Here is a 27,837-nt window from a genome sequence, read left to right as displayed (position 1 = left end):
AGCCGCTTTCGTGTGGTAATGGAGTTCGCGTGGCGGTGGAGTTGGAATTTTAAGTGCCCGCTGATCGTCTGACTTGTGTCGCAAGTCCGCGTCGCAACTAGCTTTCTAGGCGCTCGCCAGTGGGAGGTGTGCTGTAAAATTCCACCAGTGCGATATCCCGCTAGCCCTGCAGCGAATTCTCACGGTAGAAACGAAACACAGATCACTGGAAGCCCTCGATTCGCTGTGCGAGGAATCGCCTTCGCGGCGGTCACGATGCACGACTCGAGGCCTCCGCGTACAAGGGGAAGACGGCCGGCAGGCGCTTAACGATTTCCAAGGCAGTGCCGGAGGCGGTGGTACGGAACGACCGAAACACAAACGGACACTCGCTTTTTTCGCTCTTTATATTCAGACTGGAAGTGATTTCACGGTTCGAAGGACCTCTGTGCGGCCTCCAGACAGGATCTAGGCGAGGCATCCTGTCAGCGAGCCTCCCTCCGAGGGGCGAGCCTCCTGGCCAGGCGTTAACCGCGATAATGTTTCTATTTCTTTCTTTTCCGCCTCATTTTCCTCGCCTGCTTTCCCGTGGCAATTTACGCGCGGCGTAAACGGCCGTGCGATCGCCGGCGCAGGCGAAGTCGTCGCGTTACCGAGTACAGCATGGGAACAGAGGGATTTGAACGTTTCTGTGGTCAGCGGCGCGATCGCCGCTTCGAGACGGCGATTCTCACAGCAAGGCACTCTGCGCGTGAGATATAGGGCGAAGGACGATGGTCGGTGGACGTAACCCCGCGCGGTTCAATACGGTCGGTGAGTTTTTTGCGGTGAGTTTTGGTCCAGCGAGCAGAGGAATCGGAGGAGACGAGCCAGCCCGTGGGACATTCGCTCCTCGCAGCCCTACGCTTACTTGCAAACGTAACTTGCCGGTCTCGTAACTACAACTTACCGGTCGCATCGATCCGTCGAAACTTCGTGGGCGGGGGAAAACTGGCCCGGTTGAAATTTCATCGGGACGAGACGCGGCTCTCATCCGCAAAGGATTTTTCTGCCCTCTCCATCGACCACCCTCCCACTTCCGTCGCCGTGCTTCTTCCTCTCCAAGAGACGCAACGTTCGATCGCAAAATTCACCTCGACCCGGCCGCAGACAGTGCACCGCCTTTTTCAACCGTTCAATGATTCCTCTGTCCGTGCATCCCGCTTGTTTAACTCCCGGCCCCCGTTCAGACCCCTCGCTGACCGATTTATGTGGCCTCGCAACAGAGTTACTGTAAATCGTAATGGCGCGCTTCGAGTGGCAGCCATGTTGGTGCACCATCTGCTCCGTTGCAGCGGCGATTTATGGTATCGACACGTAGACGATTCGTGCCCGCTTCGTCATCTTTTTGTCGCCCTTCTTCTCCTTGTTTTTCCTCCGCGCGATTTCGACTTCCCTTCGACACGTGCACCTTCTCCTACGCGTATCCGGCCGCAGCCGGCCGAATGTGCGTTCGCGTCCCTTAAAAGGAGCTAATTTTAGGCTCGCCTCCGGTTAACCTCCGGCGAGGGTTGCACGGATTCGTGCGCGACGAAACACTTGGTTGTAAGACAGCCCCTGTGCTCCGTGGAGGCTCGCCAAATTTGCAGAATTTGACGGTCCCGACTGTTACGGCTTTCGAGGCCGTGACGTTGCACGATGACCAGTCGCGCAGGAGCAAAATGAAAGGGGGACAGAAAAAGGCGAATGGTCCTCGCGTGTCGAAACGGTCATCAGGACCAGTTTTCGCGAACCTGGGTGAAAGGGGTCGAAGGACGAACGTACGGTGGCCACTCGATATGAATGTCCTTTAATTAGAGTAGTCGGTTGGTCCCCCTTGAAGCTCGTGTTTACAGGGCATTAGTTAATATACCGGGGAGACTGATGGGGCCCGTGGAGCAAGGAAAACGAACGGGCGCGTGCTACCGTTGGAAAGTGAAATGCTACTCGGCAAGTTCGTTAGGCCATTGTGGACATCATTTGCTAGGCCCTCGATCGGACATCACCCCACTCATTTACCATTCTTCGATCCGCTGGAAAGATCGTAATTTATCGCCGCTCCGGTTACGCCGCTTTTTCTGCCGCCTCACTGGGACCCAGTTGTCGGTTGAACTTTCGACAGCCAGACGCGAGTGGCACAATTTTTTTTTTTTTTAAATACCTACTCGGACGCTTCTTTCAACGAACAATTGAACTGTCTGCTGCAGACGTTACGTCACGGCGAGTTTCTTTCAAAGTCAATTTCTTTATCTCCGATAACGGTTAGCAGCTAGTTTGATCTGGAAATGGTAATCACAGAGACTTTAGCCGATTCCGGACGGAGAACAGCTTTCTTTGAAAGGGAAAAATAGTCTATCGCGCGGTAGGGTAAACCAACCAGTAATTGACCGCATACCAGTGAATGTCAATTATAAATTTAAATTATTTTTAGTTACATGTATTAAGCAAACATTAATAAGTACAATTCTTATTAAAAGTATGCGGTCATTTTCTGGGCTTCTGCACGCTTTGCATTTTATAATTTTTTTTTTTAAATTACGATGAGAACAAGTAATTATTTTTATAGAAATTTCAAGTAAAATAAATTTAAATGCAATTTCAACAGTTGTTTTGTTGTTATGCATAAATATATTCAAGTATCAATCTCAAAGGTACATAGATTCAACAATTCGGTCATTCACTGGTTGGTTTACCCTACATAAAAATGCCCCCCTTAAAAATAAAAAGAAGGAGGTAGAAAGAGCCTGCATCAAATGATCGCTAATGAAACCGTTGGCGTATAAAAAAGTGATCGATTGACTTTGGTTTCGGTAAAGAAAGGAAGTTTGATCGATCGACCGAGGTACGACGATCCATCAAAATCGATCCAGTGGAAGTTCGCTGGGGTCAGGTGTAATTTCGATGTAGCCCCGTTTCACGACTAATTCAATCAATTAAGCCTGCGCCTGAGCTCGGCGTACACGTGTTCCCTCGATAAATACTCATTAACCGTGCGTTCAGTGGCGCACCTGGATTTCACCTCCAGCGACGGGATTCTCTGAGAAATGAAAATTTGATCCGCGAAAGTCGAAAAGTCGCTTCCCCCTCCTTTTCCCTGTAATTCTCTTCTCGTCCTCGCCATAATGCGCGGTCCTTCTTTTCGCCTTATACTCGGAGCTTCTCTCTTTTCCCGAGTAATTGGATATCGCAACGACCGAGGACCTTAACGATCTTGGATACAATAACGCGATGAGCTCACGTCCTGTTTTAGGCTTCCAATTATACTCCGAACTTCCAACGAAAGATTCGAACGCTACCGCCTCTCGATATTACCGTGCTCTTTCTTATACGACGACGTTTCACTGTGAAAAGCCGAGCCCGTCGGTTGCTCCTTGTAACGGTCGAAAATCATTAACGTGGGTGGGGGTCGTTTAGTCGATATTCGATTTAACACGAGCCGTACAGGCCTCGGGAACCAGCCGTATTGGTTACCATTATCGAAATGACCAGCTAGGATGACAGCCATTAAAAGCATGAACCAGCTGCTTCCCTTCGTACGGCTCCCCCATTGCAGAAGACCCTACGGTGCATCACGCATTATAATTAACCGTGTATATACCGTGTTCAGCCACCCCCATGTCCGTACCGCGTCGCAGATAAGTAAATGCCCAGACACGCGTCTACACAGGGTGTGCCCACAAAAATCTACCAGCTCTCGCTGCTTCGCTCCTTGTTGCCATTTTTTAAAGCGCCCTCTGCGTGGCTCCGACGTCGATCGATACAATATCCACCTTCCTCCAGCGGCGTGTTTGGTGAAATAAGAAAACAGGGAAACATTAGACGCGGGAGTTCTCGTTCCTCCGGCTCACCCTATGGTTTACCCCACACGTGTGCTAGAGACCACCATGACTGGAGTCCAGGTGGATAATACAAAATGTTCGTTACAAAATGCCATCCGTGTTCCTCAGCTGCTTAGGCCACGTTGATTCTACACGGACATCGCGTGTCTAATGTCGAAAACGACATCGGTGTGTTCCTGAATCAACTGTGCGCCACGTTTACTCGCTATTTGGTTTCTGACAATCTCATGGGTTACTTTCCCATTGCCTTCTTTTATAATTGAGGACCTTCCAGCAAGAGGGATGCAGCCCCATCTTTACTTCAAGTACATTAGAAAAAAAAATTTAAAGCCATAATTTTTGTTAAGTGAAAGCCATTTTTTTATAATTATTGCTTTGACTTATCATTAAAAAGAGAACACTAATTGAAAATTAGATATTTTCACACAATAAGTAGTAGTTATTGAGTCGATAAGTTTTTATTTCGATTTTCTGCATTGCGAAAAGCAGTAATTGTTGCGGATTCAAAAATTGCAATAAATCGCTCATTTATTATCGGATTTGAATCAAACGATGTAGAACCTTTTTATATAACGTCAAACTGAAAAACTGGCGAAAATGGAGCTGCACCCGTCTCTATTGCGAGGACCTCAATTTATATTATGCTCGGATTATATTTCCAGCTTTAAGTCAGTCGCAAGAAGTTCACCGAATAGGTTACGGAAGGGAGTAATTAGAGACAGGGTGATTATGTATGAAAGCACGATCGTTTATTATTCGACTTCGCTTAAATAACTAGGTGACTAGAGTTTTCCATAATCCTAAGTCGTTTGATATACATAGGACTTGCTCCAGTGTCTCGTAGCACGAGACCTTGGAGCGCGTAGCTTCATCTTCGTATTCAGTTATTCTTTGGAGGCGCTGCATTGTTGCTCCATCGAGGAACCAACCGATTCAGGCTTTCGACCACTCGCCGTACTCCAAAGCGCCTACGCCAAGCGCAAAACACTATTCAGGCCCGTCAACGGCGACCTCGGCTTTCGACCAGGACGAAAGGATTCCTCTTTCTCTTATCGAGGTCAAAACGCTTCGTCCTTTTTCCGCTCGGCCGATCGTAAGAACTAAACGTTAATTGCGCCTGGCGGGACAGCAAGCTCGTCCAAACCTCCATGAATCACTTGACGCGGTATTTACAGGAATGATATAGCTAACAATTCGAAATTAACGCTAACGAGGACGCGCCGACGGTTGGCCAGCTGGCACCGGCGACGTATATCACGGAAGAGCGACGACAATAAATATACAGAGTTCGCGTAACGCGAACGGGGCAGTCGTAATAAATAGGTCCCGTTGCTTCCTCAATTCTGCACCGGTTTCTTCGACGACTTGGTGGTTTTCGACACTTCGCTCTGCTGCTTCGCCGCGTCCACCGATGCTGCGAGGGGCTTCTTATTCACATCGCACACCTTCCGCGCCCGCCAGTAATCTGCAACAAGCAACAGAAACGGGCCAACCTTCAGATTAGTATGCACATTTGTCGGTTAATTAAAATTTAAATTGCGACGCCGGCGGCGTCCGGCGCATAGCAATTTCGAGCCTTCGAAATTCGCGCGAGTGACCGGCGTGGCTTTTTCTACGGGACAGGCGTAAAAGAGGAGAAGAAATTCCACGGAAAACCGTTGCGAAACGCTGGCTCGCAGAACGGGGTCGTGGGGGCTTCGATTGGGCAGCAGCGAGGCACACTTGCAAAAGTCGGAGGGGTCGGTTTGTTGCGACGTAGTTTTAACCTGTATGGGGGAAGAACGCACCACGCGAGAAACACGAGATTTCCACAACAAAAGCCACAGGGGCGAACAAAACGTCTTGCGGGCACCCTATTTTCGATCAGGTAGCCACCTGAGCGCGCCCTGCTCGCTGCTTTCCTTTTTACTCGATCTCTCGCCCTTTCTCTGGCCGGCAGGTGCGATTTCGCGTTAATGGTATCACGCTGGCAACTTCTTGTTTACATTGTTCGGGGTGCTCGCGACGAGACTGGAAGTAGCTATCGGGGCTCGAGCATACGTACAGCGTCGCGTAAGATATGGAGGTGTTCGTCGATAAGAGCGATGGGGCCATTTATTGTTCGTCGATACTAGCAAGTGCGCGGGTTTAGAAAAATCGAAGACGGAACAGAAGCGGCGAAGCAGTGGCCATATGTCGAGGACACGGTGATCCTTTCTCTCCCTTGCTCCTCCCGTCTCGCGCTGGTTCGCCATGTGGCGCGCGAAACCGAGCTTTCTTAGCTAACGCGTCCTCTGGTTTCTCCTCTGCCGAGGATTCCGTCTGTCAACATCTGTTTCCACGCGCAGCCACCAAGTATCCTAGAACGCCGGTTTCCGGAGGGGGCGAAACGTCTACCTGTCCATATGCTCCGAGCCAGAGATTCCGGCACAAAGATCGAGATTACCTTTGTCCGTGGAACCCCACGGACCCGTCTTACCTTCTCCGGCGTTTTTCAATCAAACGAGGGATTTCCACCGGAGGAGTCTGAAAGGAGGTCAGTTTCTTTTCGATCCTCTAGAAAGAACACGCGGGGAAGAACCTCAGTCTCCCTTCCATTTCGAACGCTCTAGAACTTTCCACGACCGTAGGGGATCTAGATTCTTAGGTGATTGGTGACGTGAAAAGAAAGCGATGGGATATACTGTATCTTTTTCTTGAAAGAGTGGAATTGAACTCGCCGAGCGAAGGAAGGACAAGTATCAAAATTAATTAAGACACGAAGTGGCTATTTACTAGAGCGAAGTATGTCTCCTTTTCGAGAAGGTAGATTCTTCGAATGAATTTCCTATCGGGTGCTATTTATTCTCAGCTTCTATCCACCTGTACGAGGCAAGCATTTGCGCGACCTGAATCTACATTTCCCCGAAGAGGGACATGCGGGTTGCCAGTGTGGCGAAACAGTAACCGGTGAAGAAGGGGAATAAAAGGAACTGGTGGCTAGAGTGTTTGCGAATGCAGTCGTAAGAAAGCGCCTATTGCGACAGGTGTTGCACGACCTTCGGAAGGTCCCGTTGCTGGTATCGCGTGTTCGCGAGCCTGATTTAATCGTGGGAAAAGACAGCGGAGTCGTCATAGTTCCGTGGCGGGGGATAACAGGTGTTGCTGGAAAAGGGCTCGTTGCGATGTCTCGCTCCGATGACTTTCCACGGGCCTCCGTTGGTCTTGTGCCCAAAGGAACTACCCAAGCAGCGCGCTATCACGGCGGATCGCGGCTCTTATGAAACGCCCGACAGTAGAAGTTTCGTTCTACCACCGATCCGACCACGAGTACTTTACGTGGAAAGACAACCCGAGCGATGTTGATCTCCGATTAGAGCTCTATCGCGGGCTAACGAAGACGTTAGCGGTAATTGAGGTATTGTTCCGCGAACGGTCGCATGCAAACCGTGCACTTGGTCGATAGCATGTGATGTCCATTGTGCGGCGTGCGACCGTTGAGGGTAGGGTTAAGCGTGCAGGCAAGTGGGACCTTTGGAATCCAAGGAATGCGATCGTAAGTCCGTCTTACTCCTTGAAAACTGGGGCCCTGCGGATGAGTCAGAGGACCCTTCAGGTATTTCGTCCGCTTTCAAACGCGCCTGACTCATCGGCGTGATTCACCCGGCGACCTATCGGGATACTTTCTAGACCTTCCAGCTCGGGTGCATACCGTCTTCGTACTTTCAGCGATTCGTCATCCGAACTCCTACGTCAAGCCTCAGATATGCGGCTGAAAAATATGCCTCCGCTTCCCCCGGTTACCACGAATGTTGCTTAGATCGTTAGCCAAGGGATCGATACGAATCGTGACTTTATGAAGAGAGGGGTACGGCCCGACTGCTGTTGGGTCTGTAAATTTGGAAAGCGATAGTGGCCAGCGCCGTGGGGCTGGCTTAAAGTTTCTGGATAGCCGCGTAAAACCAGAAGCAGGGTAAGACAGGGGTAGAGGCAGAAGGAGAGAAGGCGGAAGAGGCGAGGAGGAGCGAGGCTAGACTATAAGAAAACAGGTCGGAGCCACGCGACCGGCCTGCGCTCTGCGCCTGCGCCCCTGCCTACCTTCCCTTTCCTCAGCGTACGCCGTCGCTTTCCCGCCAAAAACCTCTGATGCTCTTCCCCACGAGACGCTACGCTTATCAAATTTATTTATACACCGTGCACTGCTCCGAATCCCACCTCCTCGCCCGTATTTCCGACAGTGGCCATTACTCTAGTCACGCTGCTGTATTCTCTTCCGTAATCCAAAATTCTTTACCAGTTTCTCGCTAAGCACAGGCAACTGTGAACATTCCCTGTGCCCATGTTGTAGCCACGGAATGAATCCCTTTCAGAAATACGTAACAAACTGGAGTGATTAATCGGAGCGGGCTAACTTGATAGTGTTCATAGAAGGCTATAGAATTCCAAGCTTTTGGGTGCAGTGTTGAGTCACAGTACACGAATTTCGGAGGCTTCTAGTGGAAATCTACCGCGAAATTGCGACGTAGAAGCGAGATATGCGGACTCACCGTGAATACTCGTCTGCCTGGAGTACGGGTTGCTTCGTTTCTTAGGCGACGGCTCGTGCTTGTCGTGGTGCTTCCTCTGGTAATGGTTCTCCTTATCCTCGCTCCGAGGATCGACGCCCCACCGTTTCGCGAACTTGCTCCTCTCCGCGTCCAGGGCCTCCTGCAGCAACTCCACGGTCTCCCTGGAGTTCGGCTTGCCGAACAGGCAACGTGGTACGCGGGAGGCCATGGTCGTGCTGGACAACACCGTGAAGTGAACTTCGCGACAGATCGAAGCTGCCAGCATCTCGATGAATTCTTATGTTTCGACGCGCCGGTGCGAGCAACCGTGGCAGAGACGGCGATTCACGGTCCAATATCCGCGTTGTTCGCTCCACGGAACGTTTCACTGCGCCCGTGACCTCTTAGATGAACGCCGATGACGAGAAATGGAAGACGAGTGGCTCTTCAACTATCTCGATAGGAGTCCCGTCGGCTTTTCTGTCAGCTTCCCTGAAGAATCCGCCTGACGATGGTCACGTAGTCACCGGAACCGAACTAGATAACCAGCAAGGAAGCGTGGTCTTCACCGCTCGACGGCCAGACTCCTTCTGGTCGGGTCTTGAAGACGACCAGGCACGGTTTCGTGTCCACCGTTTCGTCGTAGCCACGAGGTCCGATGTGGCCCTTCCACCGACCTCACGAATTCAAATCTGATTGGTGCGCGGCCATGGCTGCGCAGTAAAAATGGCGCGCACTCGTCGTCGCTCTGTCCCTGTCTCTTCAAGGTGAGCTCGCCTCTTCTGGCTCCCTGGCCGCGCTATTCTCCACGCACCCCGCACCGTCTCTTTCCCTCTATCGCGCCACGAACCGTCCAACGGATTATGCTAAGCGATTTTGGTTAGGGAAGGGAAGAGGCTCGCGCCATAAAGCCTACCTTTTATTTTTTCTAAGTAGCACCGCGTATACAGCGATCACGATCGCGCGAGCGTTCTCTCCTACGAGAACGTGCTGCGTGGTTCCTACTCTCTGAATCATTCGAGGCCCTTCGTAGTGGTACAAATCAGAGAGTTTCCCGCTCGATTTTATCTACGCGAGTTGCCCGACCGTGCGCGGTATCACTCCGTAGGAACTGATTAAGAAAATCTAAGCCGAAGATAAGAGCACCTACGCGCGCTTTTTACTAAATTCCAACGTCGCGCCTCTTTTCCCCGCGCGATTCTGGAGAGTGCTCGAGGAGTAAGACGTCACCGAGAGGCGATTTGGGGAAACAGTATTTCGGGGGATCCTCGAAGGATGCGTCAGGTTACGGGCGCTCGAGGGTCCCGGTCACTTTGAATTACCGAGCCGCGGGGCGGAGGGGTGGTTCGGTCGATTGTCATGAATACACGGCACGTATATTTTCGCGGGAAGCCCTGCATTCGGCGACGAGAGGAAAAAAACGATCGTTCGGGAGCAGGTGGACCGGGCAGAAAAAGACGGAGGGACGAGGTCGGAACGAGTTTCGCGCTGAAAATTGACCATCGCGTCATTGCGATTCTTTTTGCAGCATCGCTGGGCATCCTTGCAACAATGACGGCGAAATTGCTTTGTTGCGATGAAACCCGATACGTGGCCGGATCGTTTAGGCCGGCCCCGGACAAGATTCGCAATTCTCTTCTTGTTTTTGCGCGCGATCATTATTGCCCGGCGACTTTCGGTGCTTGCGCTACGTCGCGATCCGCAACACGATAGGGGTTCGTGTTTTCTATGGCGCATTGTGAATGTCAGCCAGTGAAAGCCCCCAAGGTCAAGGTTTAATTTTAGTACAAGGTCTTGCGCTTGATACCCCAATAAAGTGGACGGTTGCAATTGCGCCCCAGAGATGCCTGCAACTGTCCACGATCGCTTCATAGAAATGCAATGGATGTGTATTGACAAGGGTGGGCAACCGGGAAATACTATCAGGAAATTATGCAACTTTGTGTGCAAGCAGATAGTTCAAACCTAATTTTTGTTTGGTGCCATAGCGCGGTTTTATGGGGTGAAATCACCCCTTGGAAGAAAATGCAGAATTTCCTTTTTCGTGGAGTATCTCGAGAGCGGTGAGAGATATCGAAAGGAAGTTTAAACAAAAATTGCATCTTTCTTTTGTATTTATAAAACTGCGTAAGAATAAATCTCGAAAAATCGATACTTTTCAAGTTACCCCCACCACCAATCATTAATTCAAATTCGCCATGAATTCCATGCTACTTCATCGAGCAGTGGAAGATCAGTAGTGTGCTACATTGCAAGGGGGGTGCTATCATCTTCCCCGCTCCACCATCCATTTTAAAAATCACCGTACCTCTTTTGTAAGGCATCGGAGTACAAGCTGTAGCGAGCATACGGGTGGAAATTGTTCGTAACCGTCTTGGGCGCATGGTGCATGTGCGTGTGACTATAATCACGGCAGGGCAATGTTGCGATTTCGAGCAGGCTGCCACGAAAGAAACACCATTTCGTAGATCGATCGCGGCCCAAGGACTCGTGCTTCGGTGTATCACGGTATTCGAGCGATGGGGGTAAATTCGACCGTTACAGAAAGCGGGCTGAAAAACACCGTGCACTGTAGATCATGCGGGCAAGCAGGCTGGTGTGCGCCGTGTACGTGCAGCGCGGCTTTCACTGTGTGCGAACCATGGACAGGTGAACATCGTGACCACGATGGTCAGCCGCCGTAACGATTATTACCGAGGTTTGTGATTGTTTTTGGAGATTTCTTTGTGACGCTTGGGCACTCCGGCCACTATCACCTATCGCGCACTATCGTCGCCGGGCCCTTTTGTCATGTTTCCAAGAGAAGCGCGTGAAATGGCAGCGCAGATGGAGAGCGCTAAACAAAGAATATTCAATATGCTCCTTCGACGAATTGGGCGGTCGGTTTTCTGATTTCGATTCACCCTCGCTTCCAAGAGCGAGCCGTTGGGGTCCCCGAGGGAACGGCGACTTCCTCCTCGTTCCTCGTTTAAACGCGGGAACATCGATATCCGTGGGGGATTTTTAGTTCGAAGGCTCCCCAACGAGCTCGTTGCTTCCGGTCCCGGGCACCCAGACCGGAACACACGGGGAACGCGGTGACGTCAATGCGATCAGTGCGTCGTCGAAAATTAGAGAGAAACCGATCCGCAGGGGTTCTGCCTCAGGATGTAGTTAATGCCCGCGACTTTAACTCGACCCGAAGACGATTACCGGCCCGATCATTTTCCACGCGCCTGAGCACCGTAATAGATAATAACGTTTAACGGCAACACAGGCAATTCTTGCGAAGTGCCTTTCACCCGTAACGAACGAATGTCGACCGTTGCATCGACGACTGGCAGATTTGAATACACAGACTCGGAGGGAAAACGATCAGCGGCTGACGCACACACGGATGAACCCCGGAGGAACATGGAAACTCAGCGCAGAGAGAAGTGACGAAGAATGGACTTTGAAAATTCGAGACTCAACCCTTTGGCCAGCGGTCCGAGCAGCTGGCAGCATATGCTCCGAACGGGAGAAAGAAACGAAGCAGTTCGCCGCGGAGAATAGCCTGACCAGCGTTGTCCTTTCCTTTTCTGGTGAATTCTCTCTGATCGGGAGACGTTGCTTGGCATCGTCGTCTAATATTCAGCCAACGATAACGAACCGATTATTCCTCATCGAAGTGTTTCGATATTCCTACAGCGCTCTGTTGTGACAGAGAGCGTTTAATTATCAGATGAGTATCTCCCGGAAGCTGTTTGGGGTCTTATCAAATTGGAAGGATTGGGGTCTCGGAAGGGAGAAGGACACAGACGAGGGGAATAGAGGGAGAGCGAACAAAGGAAGACGTGTTCGCGATCACCTGTGCGCTCAGGTATCCTGGGGCGCGCGTAGGAAAACAAAGCTGGCTTTCCACGTGCACGCCGGCCACGAGGAAGCCGAAAACAAACAGAATCCTCGCCCGTGTATAAGGGCACCTTTCCGGGGAAACTCGATCCATACGGACGCGTTTGATCACCCGCCTGCCACGAGACACTCGGTCCCCTTGGTCCGCCCAGTGAAACTCGCCGCGTACGACCGCGATTTTTCCCGATTTTAATGCTCGCCGGGGTACAATCCTTTCTCATTTGACTACCTGGACCCAGGAAACACGCTCATCTTGCACCCCTCCCACTCACGGTTCCGTTAAGCGGAGGAAAGGCCATTTTCCCTCGCCAGATGGAAATTTCTCGTTTGTGTATCGCGCGCGTCCCAGAGGATAAGCGACGAAGGGGGTGGGCCAGCTGCTCTGGATGCAGATGCTCTTGGAGCCGTGGAATTTCGAGGACAGCGTAAACGGCACACGCCAACTGGGGGAGAAAAAGTATCAAGTAAACTGTGGAGTGAAAATGTCGTCGTATGGGACCGCAGAGATTTCCTCCTGATCCTGGTGACTCGTGCTCGAGTACGGAGGGCAGAGTCTGTCAACGGCAGAACTCTTATTCTTCCAGCCAACGTTTGATATAAATAACGCCTTCATTGCGAACAATTACACGTCCGCGCGTTCGCCGTCTAGGTAGGCACATTCACGAACTGTTGCGAGTAATTGAGCTAGTTTATCCACGGCACAAAATTCGTGCGTGCAACCGAACCACGGGGGAGGGGGGCGTTTAACACAGGATGCTCCTCTCCACTTTGTAGCCGTGCGTGCAACGCCGTGCTCCGTTTATTTCCCGTCTTCAACCGTCCGTGCGATAAAGTTAAAGGATGGTAGGAAGAAAGGCCACGCTTGATGGACGTTCGTCTCCGTTCCATGAAAGGATTTCGTGACCTCTTACTTGGACACGTATCCCACCATCCTCTATCGAATCCACGCGATATAAAGGTCCGTTCTGATCGAGATGCGTCACACCAAAGCTACAACTGTGGGTATCCCTTTCGGCTTGGTGTTCGAGGTAAAGGGGAGCCCCGTGTGGACTTGCCGTAAAGAACGTATATATAGGGATCTCTGATAATTAAGCTTCGAAAGATAGCAAGTTTTTGGGGCGAAATGGGACGCTCGATCGCGGAGAAATCTTTTTTAGAGGCGAAAGGGAAGAGCGTTAGATACGAACAATGCGGGGGCAAGGCGTGACGGAGTGTTTTTCGAGGCTTCGCCAGATCCAGCTGCCCGTAGGTACCTACCTTCGCCGTTGCCCTCTTGAAACCTCCTCCGCACGATAGTTTCTTCAGATAGACCGAATACCAGCAGATCTCCCGAAGAGACGCCCCGGAGGGGGTGGAACAGCTGTTCCCCGGTTAGAAACAGAGCCTTCGCGTGTAACGACCCGTGATACTTTCGCGATTCCTCGCCTGCCTCGTAACGGCATCGACATTAAAATTTAAAGATCGCCCAACTTTTACGCTCCCCGCGCGTTTTAAGGGCCCCCTTAATATAATACTCTCCGACGCAGCTGTCTCGACGGTTCGTGAGGATTTAAAAACGCGCGGATTTCGGGCAGCACGTGAGTTGCCATTTATTAGGACACTGTCGTAAATGCCCGGGGAAATCTGTCAGTCTAGTCCCGAAGCTGCGGTCGCGTTGGTGGCTGTGGGTGGATGCGAGGGGAGAAAAAGCTGGCTCTGGAAACGCAGGATCGCCAGATGCCGAGGGTAATTAAATCGCCGCAAACAGGAGCAGGACCTTTCACGTTGCTTGACGGATGGCAGCCCTCGAGGCTGCTGCCATCATCGAAAACCAGATCCTGCGCGTCCTACAGCACGCGAACCAGAGGAGAACGGAAATTCGTGGCCGTTAGCTTGTAGATTGAATCCGTTCTCAGCTCAATGGAAACGGGGATCGCTTGGCTTTTAAGCCTTCGCCACCAGTGCACGTTTTCGGCTCGACTACAGCGGCGAGCATTCCCAGCCCCGTTTTTTACACTTTCGCTATGATATATAGCGTGGATGATGACTGTTAAATATTGTGTCAGAGCCAGATGTCGATGGCAATTAAATCGCTGGCTGAACTTTCGTTCCGCTATCAGGCGGCCTCTCGTATTTCTTTGGGCCAACGAGGAGCAGGAAGGACACATCCGTTAGGCGGAAGGAAAAGCTACACGTCGAAGGGCACTCGTGGATATGAGGAAATTTGATCTTTCAAACGTCGGATTGGCTCTTTTTTTTCAAGGAAATAGTAGAATTAGGCGCTCGATTTTAATGATAGCATACTTTGAATGTTGTTGAAAGTCATCGGTAACGAAAGAATTCGCGGATACTTGGCGTTTGGAGGAAACGTAATTGGAAACAGAAGGCCTGGTCGAATCTGGGAGAGGCTTGGGAACAAGGTTCCCGCCAATTTCTTAAAGTCTGCTCGAGGCAGTGTAACGGCCGTTGGTCCGAGATGCCTCGAAAGTGGCAGGTGCAACTCGGGCCAAACTTCATTAAACACAATCCCATCTGCGCCCTCATACTTCCAAAACGTCTTGTGGCCGACGCTGCTCCTCGGGACGAAGAAAGGAGAGGAGGAACAGGAAGCCTGGAAGCTCCAAAACTGACGGTTAACGTGCTCCAGCTTTTTTCTTTTTACGGAAGCGGGCGTCGCTCGTGTCCCGAACAATTTTTATGTACTCGTCGTAATTTCAAGGGGGAAGTACCGAAAATGAGCCAACACTTTACGATCCACAAGCTATTCCAAAACCTCATCGCATCACGAAAATTTTTCATAGACGCAGCAGACTTCGAAAGCTCTAGAAAAGTTAGACGCTCTAACTCGAAACTCTGCGGAGCTGTTTCAACGCCAAAGGAAACCGTAGCCTCGAAGCAGCCTCGGTTAAAACACAAATCGTTTCTTGGAAGGAAGACGCAGCCACGTGGCTGATCCTTGTGGCACGCGTGCCCGGTCCTTCGACCCTCCAAGATTTATTGATATTGGGAGGCTGTCTACCGACCAGCAACGAAACAGGATACGAATCCAAATTAGACCATTATCAACACCGGTTTCCAGACCTTTTTCTGGTAACTATCCGACGTGGACAACAGAACTTTTCGAATGCATTTGTACCTTCGGTGTTTCAATGAATCTACGTACAATTAGCGAGACAAGTAGATTCCTCGTGATTCTTAATTACTTATTAAATGATTCGTTTATGTAAAAACCGACAGTTATTGGTCTTTCTCACGGTGAGGCCAGCGGAATATTTGCATAGAGTTCTAGACAGATTCGGCGATAATAACCGAAGCGTGCACCATACGCCCCGCGCGCCCTGTGCACCATACGCAGGGCACAATGCAATGAAAGGAACACTTGCCGGGGCCACGAAGGGCCTCGGTAAAATCGTCCCTCCCCGTTTTCCCATGAACTTGCCGTCTAAGAAAAAAGGTGGTGCCTGGGTATTTTCCGCAGCTTACGATCCGCAGGACATCGTAAAAGGGAACCCTGCTCGAGGAACGAGGTGCATAATAGGGTTTCCAGGACCTTTAAACTTTAAAGAGACGACCCTCGAACAGCTGACGCGTCCTGAGGTGGCCAGGTACTCTCTCTGATAAATTCTGGACACATTCAAAAGATTTGAAACGCAGGCAGTGAGAAATGGCCCCCGCGGGAAATGGCTGGAAAAGGCGGGAAAACGCGTTCCCGCTACGCTCCGACCGTTGCCGATTCTCGAAGCCCAAATGGGTAGGTACTATTGCCAAAAATCGGGGGAGTACTTGAAGCGTCTGCCATTAAATTCAAACATCTCTACCTACGATTCTTCCACTTGAATCCTTGGGCCTCGTAAATCTCTCCATTGTCGGGCCGGCTGAGCTTAGCTTATTTAGTTTCCAAGGATCTGAGAGTCCCAGGTAGTCGCGACTCTGGGGTATTTAAATTTTATTGCACGGATAACGGCCACCCTTCGTATCTCCTCGCTCGCCAGCAACTACGGGGCATTTAAATTCCTTTTAACCAGCACACTCCGCTGACTCATGCAGAACGGAAAGTGGAGTACCCGTTATAAAAACGGCGGAATACGAGATATCTGCGGGACCACGGGGGATCGATGATCCAGAGCTAATTGCCAGACGTGGGAAAGCGGAAATCGCTGTCGATATTTCTGCGAGGGTGGGCAGCTCGAACGGTGCGATAGATTCTTTCTAATTCCAGTTCCCACGGGGAACGGGAATTACGTCCGACGAGCAGCTTCGCCCGACGATCGTAAACATTCTTCCGCGGTAATTAACAGGCTGATAATCGTGGATTTCGCCGCGGCATCTGCCATCCATGATACGATATCCAGGTGCTAAATGGGGGGTGTGTCCAGCGTTTGATACTATTTCACTCGGAATCGCTATGAAATACGATCGTTTTCCGGTGGCGAGCGAACTAGGAAACGGATTCGCGTCCAGGGAAATTTGCCGCCGCCTATCCCTAGATAAATATCTACAGTCTACGTGCTGTGGAATATCGGGGAGCGTACTTTCACAGAGAATGGTCCGCTGCGTTTTACTTTACACTCACTTTCAAGTGATGCACAGTGTGCTTCTAATTGGATCGTTGCTCGATCACGAGCGTGCAAGCCTGTCGCTCGGTTTCACGATTTCGCATTCAGATCGATTTCCGTTCGCACGGTCGCGTGCATAAAGCAATAGGTATCGGTGCCCGGCAAGTAACAAGATAATTGGGGTGGGCGTAACCGTGACGGAACGTGGAAGGGTGGCCGATGCATCGAATTGTTTCCTAAAGCGGGATCATTAACAAAATGTAGTTTCCCAGCGCCATGTGCAACTCTGTTGGTACGTATCGAGCGAGATCACGCGCCCATTTCTGGCAACGAGGGGTGCTTCGATTACGACCCATTGCGTATTAAACGAATTTATTATTCTATTATACAGTGTACTGACTATGTACAAATTTAGCTTCGTCTATATACTACCTACATTTCTTCCTCCATACCACAATCACGATTGTGATTATAGCGTTCAGAACAACACTTTCGACAACGCCACCCACGATTGCCCCCAGGCACATTGGTTTGGAGAGTGGTCAAAATTCAATTTCTCAACTTCAATTTTACAATGTCATTTTTTTTGTATGAATTGACAACCCTCCGGAGCTTCTAAACCCGCATACCTTTGCTTTTCCAGACGATTCGTTGATTAGACATAATATCCTGGGGACAAAATCATGAAATTTGATGTGATTGTAATTATTTTAATTACTCATTATAGAACATCAAAATACGTGTTTGTATTATAAGTACAGTTATATAGGTAAGCAAGTATATTTGAGATATGAACTGATTCTTTTTCCTCTTTTCCTCTCTAGTACGGGTGTGCTTGTTACAAAAATATAACAGAAAATACCTATAAATATTGAATTCTGTGATAGAACAATAATTTGTGCGGAAAAATTGATATTCAATTTTAGTCACGATAATTTTTTTCTTAGTAGTAGTTAATAGTGTTTCTTTTTCAATAATTTACGCTAAATAGTCGAATTATATAATAGAAAATGAATTTGCATTGGAATAAATCGAGATAGATGTTTTTGATTTTGGCTATAAATTTGAATGCGCCATCTTGAATTTTGAATTTTTGGTGTCAGATTCCTCGATCACCAAGTTTCCGAAAGATAAAAATTTTGGCCGCTAGAAGTAGGTACCCAGACCACTGTGCCACGTCTGCTCCAGAGACGCCGTTGACCTCTGAAAGATTGCGTAGTTTGTTGAATGTTGAACGCGGAACGTAAGTTCCGTAAGCTTATGCTTAATTGTACTTACCTGTTCTCGTGGCAACACTCTCCTCGCTGTTGAAAGCGACTAAAACAAAACCGGGAAAGGTTATATGAACGTCCACAGTACCCGCTGTAGTTTCGGGCTCGCATCTGTGTTCATCTCCGCGCAGCTCGCATCTAAATCTCTTCCCTGCATTCAAAATTGTGCATAAAGTTTTCGCACAGTTCATTATCGTAACGCCAGAAGCCTCATTTATTATTGCAATACGAACCCTCTTGTAGCGCGTCAGGGAAGGTTTTATTGTCAATGTATAATTCGTAAGCTATGACATGCAGGGACAATGTGATATGCCTCCTGCTGATCATAAGCGTAATTCGGTTCAGCGTCCCTTCTAATGTTGGGTCTTCCGCCCAAATCAACTCCATTGTAGGGGCGACGCCCCTGCATGTGCCCCTTACTTTGGCTGTGCGTGGAATATTCAAAAATGCTTCCTTGATCTAAAGCGTGTGCACGGTAACGAAGAGTGTAATATATCTATATCAGTTCAAGCTCCTCGCGTACTTACATCATAACCCGTTGATATATAATTTGCTTTTATGGACATCGCCATAGCTACCCTAACACAAGCCACCCCAGTTTCTGGATCCCTCACATCGTAATTGAACCCGGTGGCAAAATGATCAGGTGAAGGTAACGTGGTAGGATTGACAGAGATCGCAGAGTCGGTTGTATTTCTGCTTGTAGTTGTAGTTGCAGTGGCACTGGTAACTGTGGTGTTTGGGACAGCACATTTGGTTACTGTAAAATCGAGATCTCAGATAGGTACCTACTAGAATGAATATGTAAAAATTGATCAATTATTTAATTAAGAACATTAACATTTTGACTTGAAATCGCCCCGAGCACAAGCATATTGCAGTCAAATTTTACTGCAAAACTAATCTTAATAAGTTCATATTTGCTGAAGAAAAATATTAAATGAAATAAAGATTTACAATTTATATTTTGTACGGACTTTTTTTATTTTAGTATTTTTTTTTTATTTGGTTTTGTATGGAGTATGTTTTATTCTGTTATATTTTTGTAGTTTCATAAATATTAAATGATCTGAAGAATTGTACGGATTTTAGTAATCTGAGTGGTTTCATTTATTTATTTGGTTTTGTATAGATAGAGAATATTTTTATACAGTAATTCCATAAATATTAAATAACCGAAAATATTTTAAAATAAGTATAAATATTCTTTATTGTTTTAATTATTTTTTTGTTGTAATAATTCGAAGACTGGTGTAATCGGTTTTGGGGGGGATACTGCAATTTTATTCGAAAACCGGTTTTTTCAAAAGTCGGTTTTTGTATAAACCTTATAGGAACCCTGGCACTCCCAAAGAAAAAAGAGTGGAAAATGGAGATTAATGCCCCCGTGACTGAAGTAATTCAAGAGCTTTGTAAACAGAAAAGAAAATTGGTTTTTATTCTTTAAATAAATTTTTATAATCATCTATTGAACTTTATTGAATTTGCATTACGAATATTTTTAACCGTTCAACTCGGCTCCCCACAAGATTAAATCTACACATATAACATTAATTTACCTGCTACCATGAAAGTCAATAAGACCAGCAACTGCACACATTTCCGGCCCATATCCTCTTCAGCACTGTATCCTCCTGTTCGACCAGATATGTGCTACCACTTGACGACAACAAATGAATTCGAAAAATGGGTTTCACTGCTTGTCTGAAGTGTCAGTATAAATGGAAGGGATTAGAGTAGAGTGGGGCGAGAGTGCGCACTTAAAGTTTAGACTTCCCTGAAATCCTTGGTATTACACTGATAGTACATATCATTGTGTAAAAAAACAACTACTATGGCTTATTATTCGGTAGGTAGGCAGTGAGTCATTGCCAGTGACTTCAAGTAAATTTACCTATCGCAACATATACTTATAAAATAAATATTGCCAAGAAGTATCAAATGCGAACTTCTACCCGATATGTGGGGCAAAAGTTCACATGTTATGGGGTAAAAGAACGAAACGAGAAATTTCCACTAAAGGGTTTTATTTTCCTACATAGAATAATTGTGGTAACATAGCAAAACCTCTAGTTTACAATTAACTTTTTTTTAATGAAGGTAACAGTAATCACACATAACATTACCCCCATCTTCGTAGGATCAGTGTATTCTTCTTTACACGCAGGATAAATTATTTTTCCGTAAATACATTCCGTTAAACAAATTTATTATTCTATTATACAAATTCAGTTTCGCCTTTTTACTACCTACGTTTCTTTCTCCATACCGAGATCACTATTATGATTATTGCGATCATATCAACACCTCCGATAACGCCTAACACGATCGCCCCCAGGCACAGTGGTCTGGAGAGTGACCAAAATTCAATTTCTCAACTACAACTTCACAATGTAATTTTTTTTTGTATGGATTGACAACCCTCCAGAGCCTCTAAATCCGCATATCTTTCCTTTTTTTCAGATGAATATTCCGAAGACAAAATCATGAAATTTTATGCGATTCTAATTGTTTTAATTACTCATTATAGAACATCAAAAAACGTGTTTCAGTTATTCACATGTGTGATAAATATTTTTTAGTCCACGTATAAAGAGTGCAATGTTTACACCAATTTAAACTTTTAAATTATAGCCAGGAATTTTTTTTTTGTTAATAATAATAGTGTCAATAGTGCAAATAGTCGAATTATATAATAGAAAATGAATTTGCTTGAAAAAAATCGATATAAAGATGTTTTTAATTTTGACTATAAATATGAATGCACCATCTTGAATGTTGAATTTTTGGTGTTAGATTCCTTGATTACTAAGTTTCAAAAAGATCAAAATGTTGGCCGCTAGAAGTAGATATCCAGACCACTGTGCCACCTCCGCTCCAGAGTTGCAGTTTTCCTCTGAAAAATTGCGGAATTTCTTGAATGTTGAACGCAGAACGAAAGTTTCGTAAGCTTATGCTCAATAAAATTGTACTTACCTGTTCTCGTGGCGACACTCTCCTCGGTGTTGAACGCGATTAAAGTAACGTCGGTAATGGTTATTTTAAAGTCCCCAGTACCCACCCTAGTTTCGGGCTCGCATCTGTAGAGCCCACCACTCTTGGAAGCAGAGAATTTATTAATTTGTTGCAGTTTGGTTCCGAATCTCTTCCCTACATTCAAAATTGTGCATAGAGTTTTAGCACTGCTCATTACCGTACCTAACGCCAGAAGGCTCAATTATTATTACAATACGAACCCTCTTGCAACGCGTCAGGGAAGGTTTTATTGTCAATGTATAATTCTAAAATTATGTCTTGGAGGAAAAATGTGTTATCCGTGCTGCCGAACATAAGCGCAATTCCGTTCAGCGCTCCTTCTAATATTGGGTCTTCCGCCCAAATCAACTCCATTGTAGGGGTGGTGTTCCTGCATGTACCCCTTACTTCGGCTGTGGGTGGAATCTTCAACGTTGCTGTCTTTAACTAAAGCATGAAAGGAATGAGAGGATTCGTGCGCACGGTAATGAAGAGTGTAATATATTCTATATCGGATCAAGTTCCTCGAGTACTTACATTATAATCCATTGATATATAATTTGCTTCTATGGAAATCGACATGTTTGCCAAAATACATGCCACCCCTGTTTCTGGATCCCTCACGTAGTAATTGAACTCAGTGACAGATGGATCAGGTGGGGGTAACGGGGTAGTTGCAGGATCGGTTGCAGGGACGCAGTTTTCCTCTGAAAGATTCCGCAATTTGTTGAATGTTGAAGACGGAACGTATGTTTCATAAGCTTATGCTCCGTTTTACCTGTTTTCGTGGCCACACTCTGCTCGGTGTTGAACGCGATTAAAGCAACGTCGGTAATGGTTATAGCAACGTTTATATTACGCACCGTAGTTTCCAGCGCGCATTTGTATATCTCATGATTTTTGGAAGCAGCGAATATATTAACGCTCTTCAGAGTGTTTTCGTATCTCGACCCTGCATTCAAAATTGTGCATACAGGTTCCACACTGTTCATTATCGTAACGCCACAAGGCTCATTTATGATTGCAATACGAACCCTCGAACCTCGCGTCAGGGAAGGTTTTATTGTCCAAGTATAGATCGTAAGCTATGTCTTGGAGGAAAGATATGTTACCCGTGCTGCCGAACCTAAACATAATTATGTTCTGCGTCCCATTTAATGTTGGATCTACCGTCCAAGTCAACTCCATTGTAGGTACGGCGCTACTGCATGTGCCGCTTACTTTGGCTGTGGATGGAATCTTCAATAATGCTTCCTTGATCTAAAGCATGAAATGGGATGAGATGATTCGTGCGCACTGTAACGAATAGTGTAATATATGTATATCGGATCAAGATCATCGAGTAGTTACATTATAATCCGTTGATGTATAATTTGCTTTTATGGAAATCGACATATTTGCCAAAATACATGCCACGCCTGTTTCTGGATCCCTCACATAGTAATTGAACTCAGTGACAGAAGGATCAGGTGGGGCTAACGTGACAAGATCGCTTGAAATTGTATTTGCAGTTGTACTTGTATCTGTGGTGGTTGAGTCAACACAATTGGTTGCTGTAAAATCGAGATCACACAATTTTGTATAAGTAAATAACTCATCGTGATTGCATATCTGCCATTGTCAGACAGTGGCGCACCCAGAGGGGGGCCAAGGAGCTAGGGTTTGTCGGTTTTTAAAAACCGGGTTTTTCATAGAAATATGTAAAAGTCGAAAACTAGTTTTTAATTTTTTGCAAAACCGGTTTTTAAATTTAAAAAAAAACGGTTGTAGATAGGTACTAGAATTAATACGTAAAAATAGATTAATTATTTAATTAAAAACGCTAACTGTAAAACTAATCTTTATAAGTTTATATTTGCTGAAGAAAAATGCTAAATGAAATAAAGATTTATATTTTGTACGGACTTTAGTTATTTTAGTTCTTTTTTTATTTGCTTTTGTATGGAGTATATTTTATTCTGTTATATTTTTGTAGTTTCATAAATATTAAAAGATCCGAAGAATTGTACGAATTTTAGTTGACCTAATTTTTTTATTTATTTGGTTTTGTATAGATAGATTACATTTTTATACTGTAATTCCATAAATATTAAATTACCCAAAATATTTTAAAATAAGTATAAATATTCTTTATTGTTTTAATTGTTTTTTTCTGGTAATAATTCGAAGACTGGTGTAACCGGTTTTTGGGGGGATACTGCAATTTTATTGGAAAGCCGGTTTTTTCAGAAGTCGGTTTTTGTATAAGCCTTATAGGAGCTTATAGGAGCTCTGGCACCCCCAAAGAAAGCGGAGAGAAAAATGGAGATTAATGTACCCGCGACTGAAGTAATTCAAGAGCTTTGTAAACAGAAAAGAAAATTGGTTTTTATTCTTTAAATAAATTTTTATAGTCACCTATTGAATTTTATTGAATTTGCATTACAAATATTTTTAACCGTTCAACTCGGCTCCCCACAAGATTAAATCTACACATGTAACATTAATTTACCTGCAACCATGAAAGTCAATAAGACCAGCATCTGCACACGATTTCGGCCCATATCCTCTTCAGAACTGTATCCTCCTGTTCAACCAGATATGTACTACCACTTGACGACAACAAATGAATTCGAAGAATAGATTCACTGCTTGTCTAAAGCCTGAATAGAAAGGGAAATGATTACATAGCCCTACTCCCAGAAATGGTATCGCATCATCCCCTCTTTTTGGACAAAGCGAGATAAAGAATTTTTCGCGGAATACGAGTGCGGTGTATTCTAAAAATTCAGCCTTATTAAGGAATAATATGCAGAACACAATCAAATTTTGCATTACCAATTAACCGAAAAAGATTAAATCACGTTGAAGAGTCCCGCGACCGAAGTGATTATCGGAAATTGAACGTTCTCCTTTGGGTCTCAGGCGACCCAAGCGTCATATTTAATCAATCACACAAGGCTAAACTTACGTTCAGTGTTCCTGGACACCAACTGATCGATACTGTGGCAAAAATGGTCTCGTTCCGTACCACGTGGTGCGATACGCCGAAATCAGTGAGACTAAAGATTGGCCATCTTGACCTAGATCGAAAAGAAGCAATTTGTTTTGGCACTGAAAATGAAGATCCAGCGTTTCTATTTGTTAATAGCTGATCAATGTCCGATTTGCGTATTAAGATAACGGTCTGGCGATCGAGCATCGTTTCCGGGCCTATCGATCCCGATCATCAGCGTCGCCCCTTTTGGTCGCAATTGTTCTCCTCTATCACGTCACGGCTTTGATTACCGAATCGTGCGCCCAGTGCACAGTGGGGTATTTGTCCGGAAACACGGACATGTCTACTGTAAAATATTCTAACTCCCAAGACTTTGCTAAAATTCATCCAAAGTTGATTCCGCCAAGATCATGCCCATTTCTGGCAACGAGGGAGGGGGCTTCGATTAGGACCCATTGCATATTAAACGTATTTATCATTTTATTATACAGTACTATTTACAAATTCAGTTTTGCCTATTTACTATCTACATTTCTTTCTCCATACCACGATCACGATTATGATTATAGCGATCAGAGCAACACCTCCGATAACGCCTCCCACGATCGCCCCCGTGGCTGTTCCAGCATCGCACTTTTCCTCTGAAAAATACCCAATTTGTTGAATGTTGAACGCAGAACGTAAGTCTCGTAAGCTTATGCTTAATTGTACTTACCTGTTCTCGTGGCGATACTCTCCTCTGTGTTGAACGCGATTAAAGTAACGTCGGTAATGGTTATTTTAAAGTCCTCAGTACCCACCCTAGTTTCGAGCTCGCATCTGTAGAGTCCACCACTCTTGGAAGCAGAGAATTTATTAATTCTTTCGAGTTTGGTTCCGAATCTCTTCCCTACATTCAAAATTGTGCATACAGTTTTAGCACTGCTCGTTACCGTACCTAACGCCAGCAGGCTCAATTACTATTACAATACGAACCCTCTTGCATCGCGTCAGGGAAGGTTTTATTGTCAATGTATAATTCTAAAATTATGTCTTGGAGGAAAAATGTGTTATCCGTGCTGCCGAACATAAGCGCCATTCCGTTCAGCGCTCCTTCTAATATTGGGTCTTCCGCCCAAATCAACTCCATTGTAGGGACGGCGCCCCTGCATGTTCCCCTAACTTCGGCTGTGGGTGGAATCTTCAAAGTTGCTGTCTTCGTCTAAAGCATGAAAAGTGGAGACACGATTTGTGCGCGCGGTAACGAATAGTGAAATACATGTATATCGGATCAAGTTCCTCGAGTACTTACATTATAACCCGCTGATATATAATTTGCTTCTATGGAAATCGACATGTTTGCCAAAATACATGCCACCCCTGTTTCTGGATCCCTCACGTAGTAATTGAACTTACTGACAGATGGATCAGGTGGGGGTAATGGGGTAGTTGCAGGATCGGTTGCAGGGACGCAGTTTTCCTCTGAAAGATTCCGCAATTTGTTGAATGTTGAAGACGGAACGTATGTTTCATAAGCTTATGCTCCGTTTTACCTGTTTTCGTGGCAACACTCTGCTCGGTGTTGAACGCGATTAAAGCAACGTTGGTAATGGTTATAGCAACTGTTATACTACCCACCGTAGTTTCGAGCGCGCATTTGTGGAGCCCATGATTTTTGGAAGCAGCGAATATATTCACGCTCTTCAGAGTGTGTCCGTATCTCCCGCCTGCATTCGAAATTGTGCATACAGGTTCCGCACTGTTCATTATCGTAACGCCATAAGGCTGATTTATGATTGCAATACGAACCCTCGATGCTCGCGTCCGGGAAGGTTTTATTGTCCATGTATAGTTCGAAAACTATGTCTTGGAGGAAAGATATGTTACCCGTGCTGCCGAATATAAACGCAATTCCATTCTGCGTCCCAATTAATGTTGGGTCTTCCGCCCAAATCAACTCCATTGTAGGGGTGGTGTTCCTGCATGTACCCCTTACTTCGGCTGTGGGTGGAATCTTCAACGTTGCTGTCTTTAACTAAAGCATGAAAAGGGATGAGAGGATTCGTGCGCACGGTAATGAAGAGTGTAATATATTCTATATCGGATCAAGTTCCTCGAGTACTTACATTATAACCCGTTGAAATATATTTTGCTTCTATGGAAATCGACATGTTTGCCAAAATACAAGCCACCCCTGTTTTTGCATCCCTCACGTAGTAATTGAACTCAGTGACAGATGGATCAGGTGGGGGTAACGGGGTAGTTGCAGGATCGGTTGCAGGGACGCAGTTTTCCTCTGAAAGATTCCGCAATTTGTTGAATGTTGAAGACGGAACGTATGTTTCATAAGCTTATGCTCCGTTTTACCTGTTTTCGTGGCCACACTCTGCTCGGTGTTGAACGCGATTAAAGCAACGTCGGTAATGGTTATAGCAACGTTTATATTACGCACCGTAGTTTCCAGCGCGCATTTGTAGAGCCCATGATTTTTGGAAGCAGCGAATATATTAACGCTCTTCAGAGTGTTTTCGTATCTCGACCCTGCATTCAAAATTGTGCATACAGGTTCCGCACTGTTCATTATCGTAACGCCACAAGGCTCATTTATGATTGCAATACGAACCCTCGAGCCTCGCGTCAGGGAAGGTTTTATTGTCCAAGTATAGATCGTAAGCTATGTCTTGGAGGAAAGATATGTTACCCGTGCTGCCGAACCTAAACATAATTATGTTCTGCGTCCCATTTAATGTTGGATCTACCGTCCAAGTCAACTCCATTGTAGGTACGGCGCTACTGCATGTGCCGCTTACTTTGGCTGTGGATGGAATCTTCAATAATGCTTCCTTGATCTAAAGCATGAAATGGGATGAGATGATTCGTGCGCACTGTAACGAATAGTGTAATATATGTATATCGGATCAAGATCATCGAGTAGTTACATTATAATCCGTTGATGTATAATTTGCTTTTATGGAAATCGACATATTTGCCAAAATACATGCCACGCCTGTTTCTGGATCCCTCACATAGTAATTGAACTCAGTGACAGAAGGATCAGGTGGGGCTAACGTGACAAGATCGCTTGAAATTGTATTTGCAGTTGTACTTGTATCTGTGGTGGTTGAGTCAACACAATTGGTTGCTGTAAAATCGAGATCACACAATTTTGTATAAGTAAATAACTCATCGTGATTGCATATCTGCCATTGTCAGACAGTGGCGCACCCAGAGGGGGGCCAAGGAGCTAGGGTTTGTCGGTTTTTAAAAACCGGGTTTTTCATAGAAATGTGTAAAATTCGAAAACTAGTTTTTAATTTTTTGCAAAACCGGTTTTTAAATTTAAAGAAAAAAACGGTTGTAGATAGGTACTAGAATTAATACGTAAAAATTGATTAATTATTTAATTAAAAACGCTAACTGTAAAACTAATCTTTATAAGTTTATATTTGCTGAAGAAAAATGCTAAATGAAAAAAAAGATTTATATTTTGTACGGACTTTAGTTATTTTAGTTCTTTTTTTATTTGCTTTTGTATGGAGTATATTTTGTTCTGTTACATTTTTGTAGTTTCGTAAATATTAAATGATCCGAAGAATTGTACGAATTTTAGTTGACCTAATTTTTTTATTTATTTGGTTTTGTATAGATAGGTTACATTTTTATACTGTAATTCCATAAATATTAAATAACCTAAAATATTTTTAAAATAAGTATAAATATTCTTTATTGTTTTAATTGTTTTTTTCTGGTAATAATTCGAAGACTGGTGTAACCGGTTTTGGGGGGGATACTGCAATTTTATTCGAAAACCGGTTTTTTCAAAAGTCGGTTTTTGTATAAACCTTA

The 27,837-nt window shown here is 45.8% G+C and overlaps 4 protein-coding genes across 6 annotated transcripts; all 4 read right to left on the bottom strand.

The window, feature by feature from the left end:
- Positions 1-4,563: 4,563 nt before the first annotated feature.
- Positions 4,564-8,973, bottom strand: LOC143372986 (uncharacterized). The gene is made up of 2 exons (XM_076819703.1): positions 8,342-8,973; positions 4,564-5,301 (listed from the first exon to the last, which is right to left on the bottom strand). The coding sequence occupies exons 1-2, from the start codon at positions 8,625-8,627 to the stop codon at positions 5,174-5,176; spliced, it is 414 nt and encodes a 137-aa protein (XP_076675818.1). The 5' UTR covers positions 8,628-8,973; the 3' UTR covers positions 4,564-5,173.
- An 8,131-nt stretch (positions 8,974-17,104) lies between these two features.
- LOC143373007 (uncharacterized) lies at positions 17,105-19,721 on the bottom strand. Of its 3 annotated transcripts, XM_076819758.1 has the most exons (6): positions 19,580-19,721; positions 18,548-18,780; positions 18,254-18,479; positions 18,028-18,171; positions 17,866-17,952; positions 17,105-17,418 (listed from the first exon to the last, which is right to left on the bottom strand). In XM_076819758.1, the coding sequence occupies exons 1-6, from the start codon at positions 19,629-19,631 to the stop codon at positions 17,405-17,407; spliced, it is 756 nt and encodes a 251-aa protein (XP_076675873.1). In that variant the 5' UTR covers positions 19,632-19,721; the 3' UTR covers positions 17,105-17,404. The 3 variants fall into 3 exon arrangements, with proteins under 3 accessions (XP_076675873.1, XP_076675872.1, XP_076675874.1); XM_076819757.1 differs by having other exon boundaries at positions 17,105-17,952; XM_076819759.1 differs by having other exon boundaries at positions 17,105-17,952; positions 18,548-18,750; positions 19,580-19,720.
- Positions 19,722-20,812: 1,091 nt separating this feature from the next.
- Positions 20,813-22,169, bottom strand: LOC143373155 (lysosome-associated membrane glycoprotein 1-like). The gene is made up of 6 exons (XM_076820101.1): positions 22,070-22,169; positions 21,814-21,987; positions 21,573-21,742; positions 21,257-21,482; positions 20,997-21,170; positions 20,813-20,916 (listed from the first exon to the last, which is right to left on the bottom strand). Exons 1-6 carry the CDS (start codon positions 22,167-22,169, stop codon positions 20,813-20,815), a joined length of 948 nt encoding a protein of 315 aa, XP_076676216.1.
- Positions 22,170-24,521: 2,352 nt separating this feature from the next.
- On the bottom strand, positions 24,522-27,178 carry LOC143373154 (lysosome-associated membrane glycoprotein 1-like). Its single transcript, XM_076820100.1, has 8 exons — positions 27,175-27,178; positions 26,931-27,133; positions 25,801-26,026; positions 25,545-25,718; positions 25,304-25,473; positions 24,988-25,213; positions 24,728-24,901; positions 24,522-24,653 (listed from the first exon to the last, which is right to left on the bottom strand). Exons 1-8 carry the CDS (start codon positions 27,176-27,178, stop codon positions 24,535-24,537), a joined length of 1,296 nt encoding a protein of 431 aa, XP_076676215.1. The 3' UTR covers positions 24,522-24,534.
- Positions 27,179-27,837: the final 659 nt, after the last annotated feature.

This window comes from Andrena cerasifolii, chromosome 9 (assembly GCF_050908995.1).
Source record: "Andrena cerasifolii isolate SP2316 chromosome 9, iyAndCera1_principal, whole genome shotgun sequence".
Taxonomy (NCBI): domain Eukaryota; kingdom Metazoa; phylum Arthropoda; class Insecta; order Hymenoptera; family Andrenidae; genus Andrena; species Andrena cerasifolii.
Note: the sequence above shows the minus strand (reverse complement) of the source record. Positions and strands in the feature narration are given on the sequence as shown.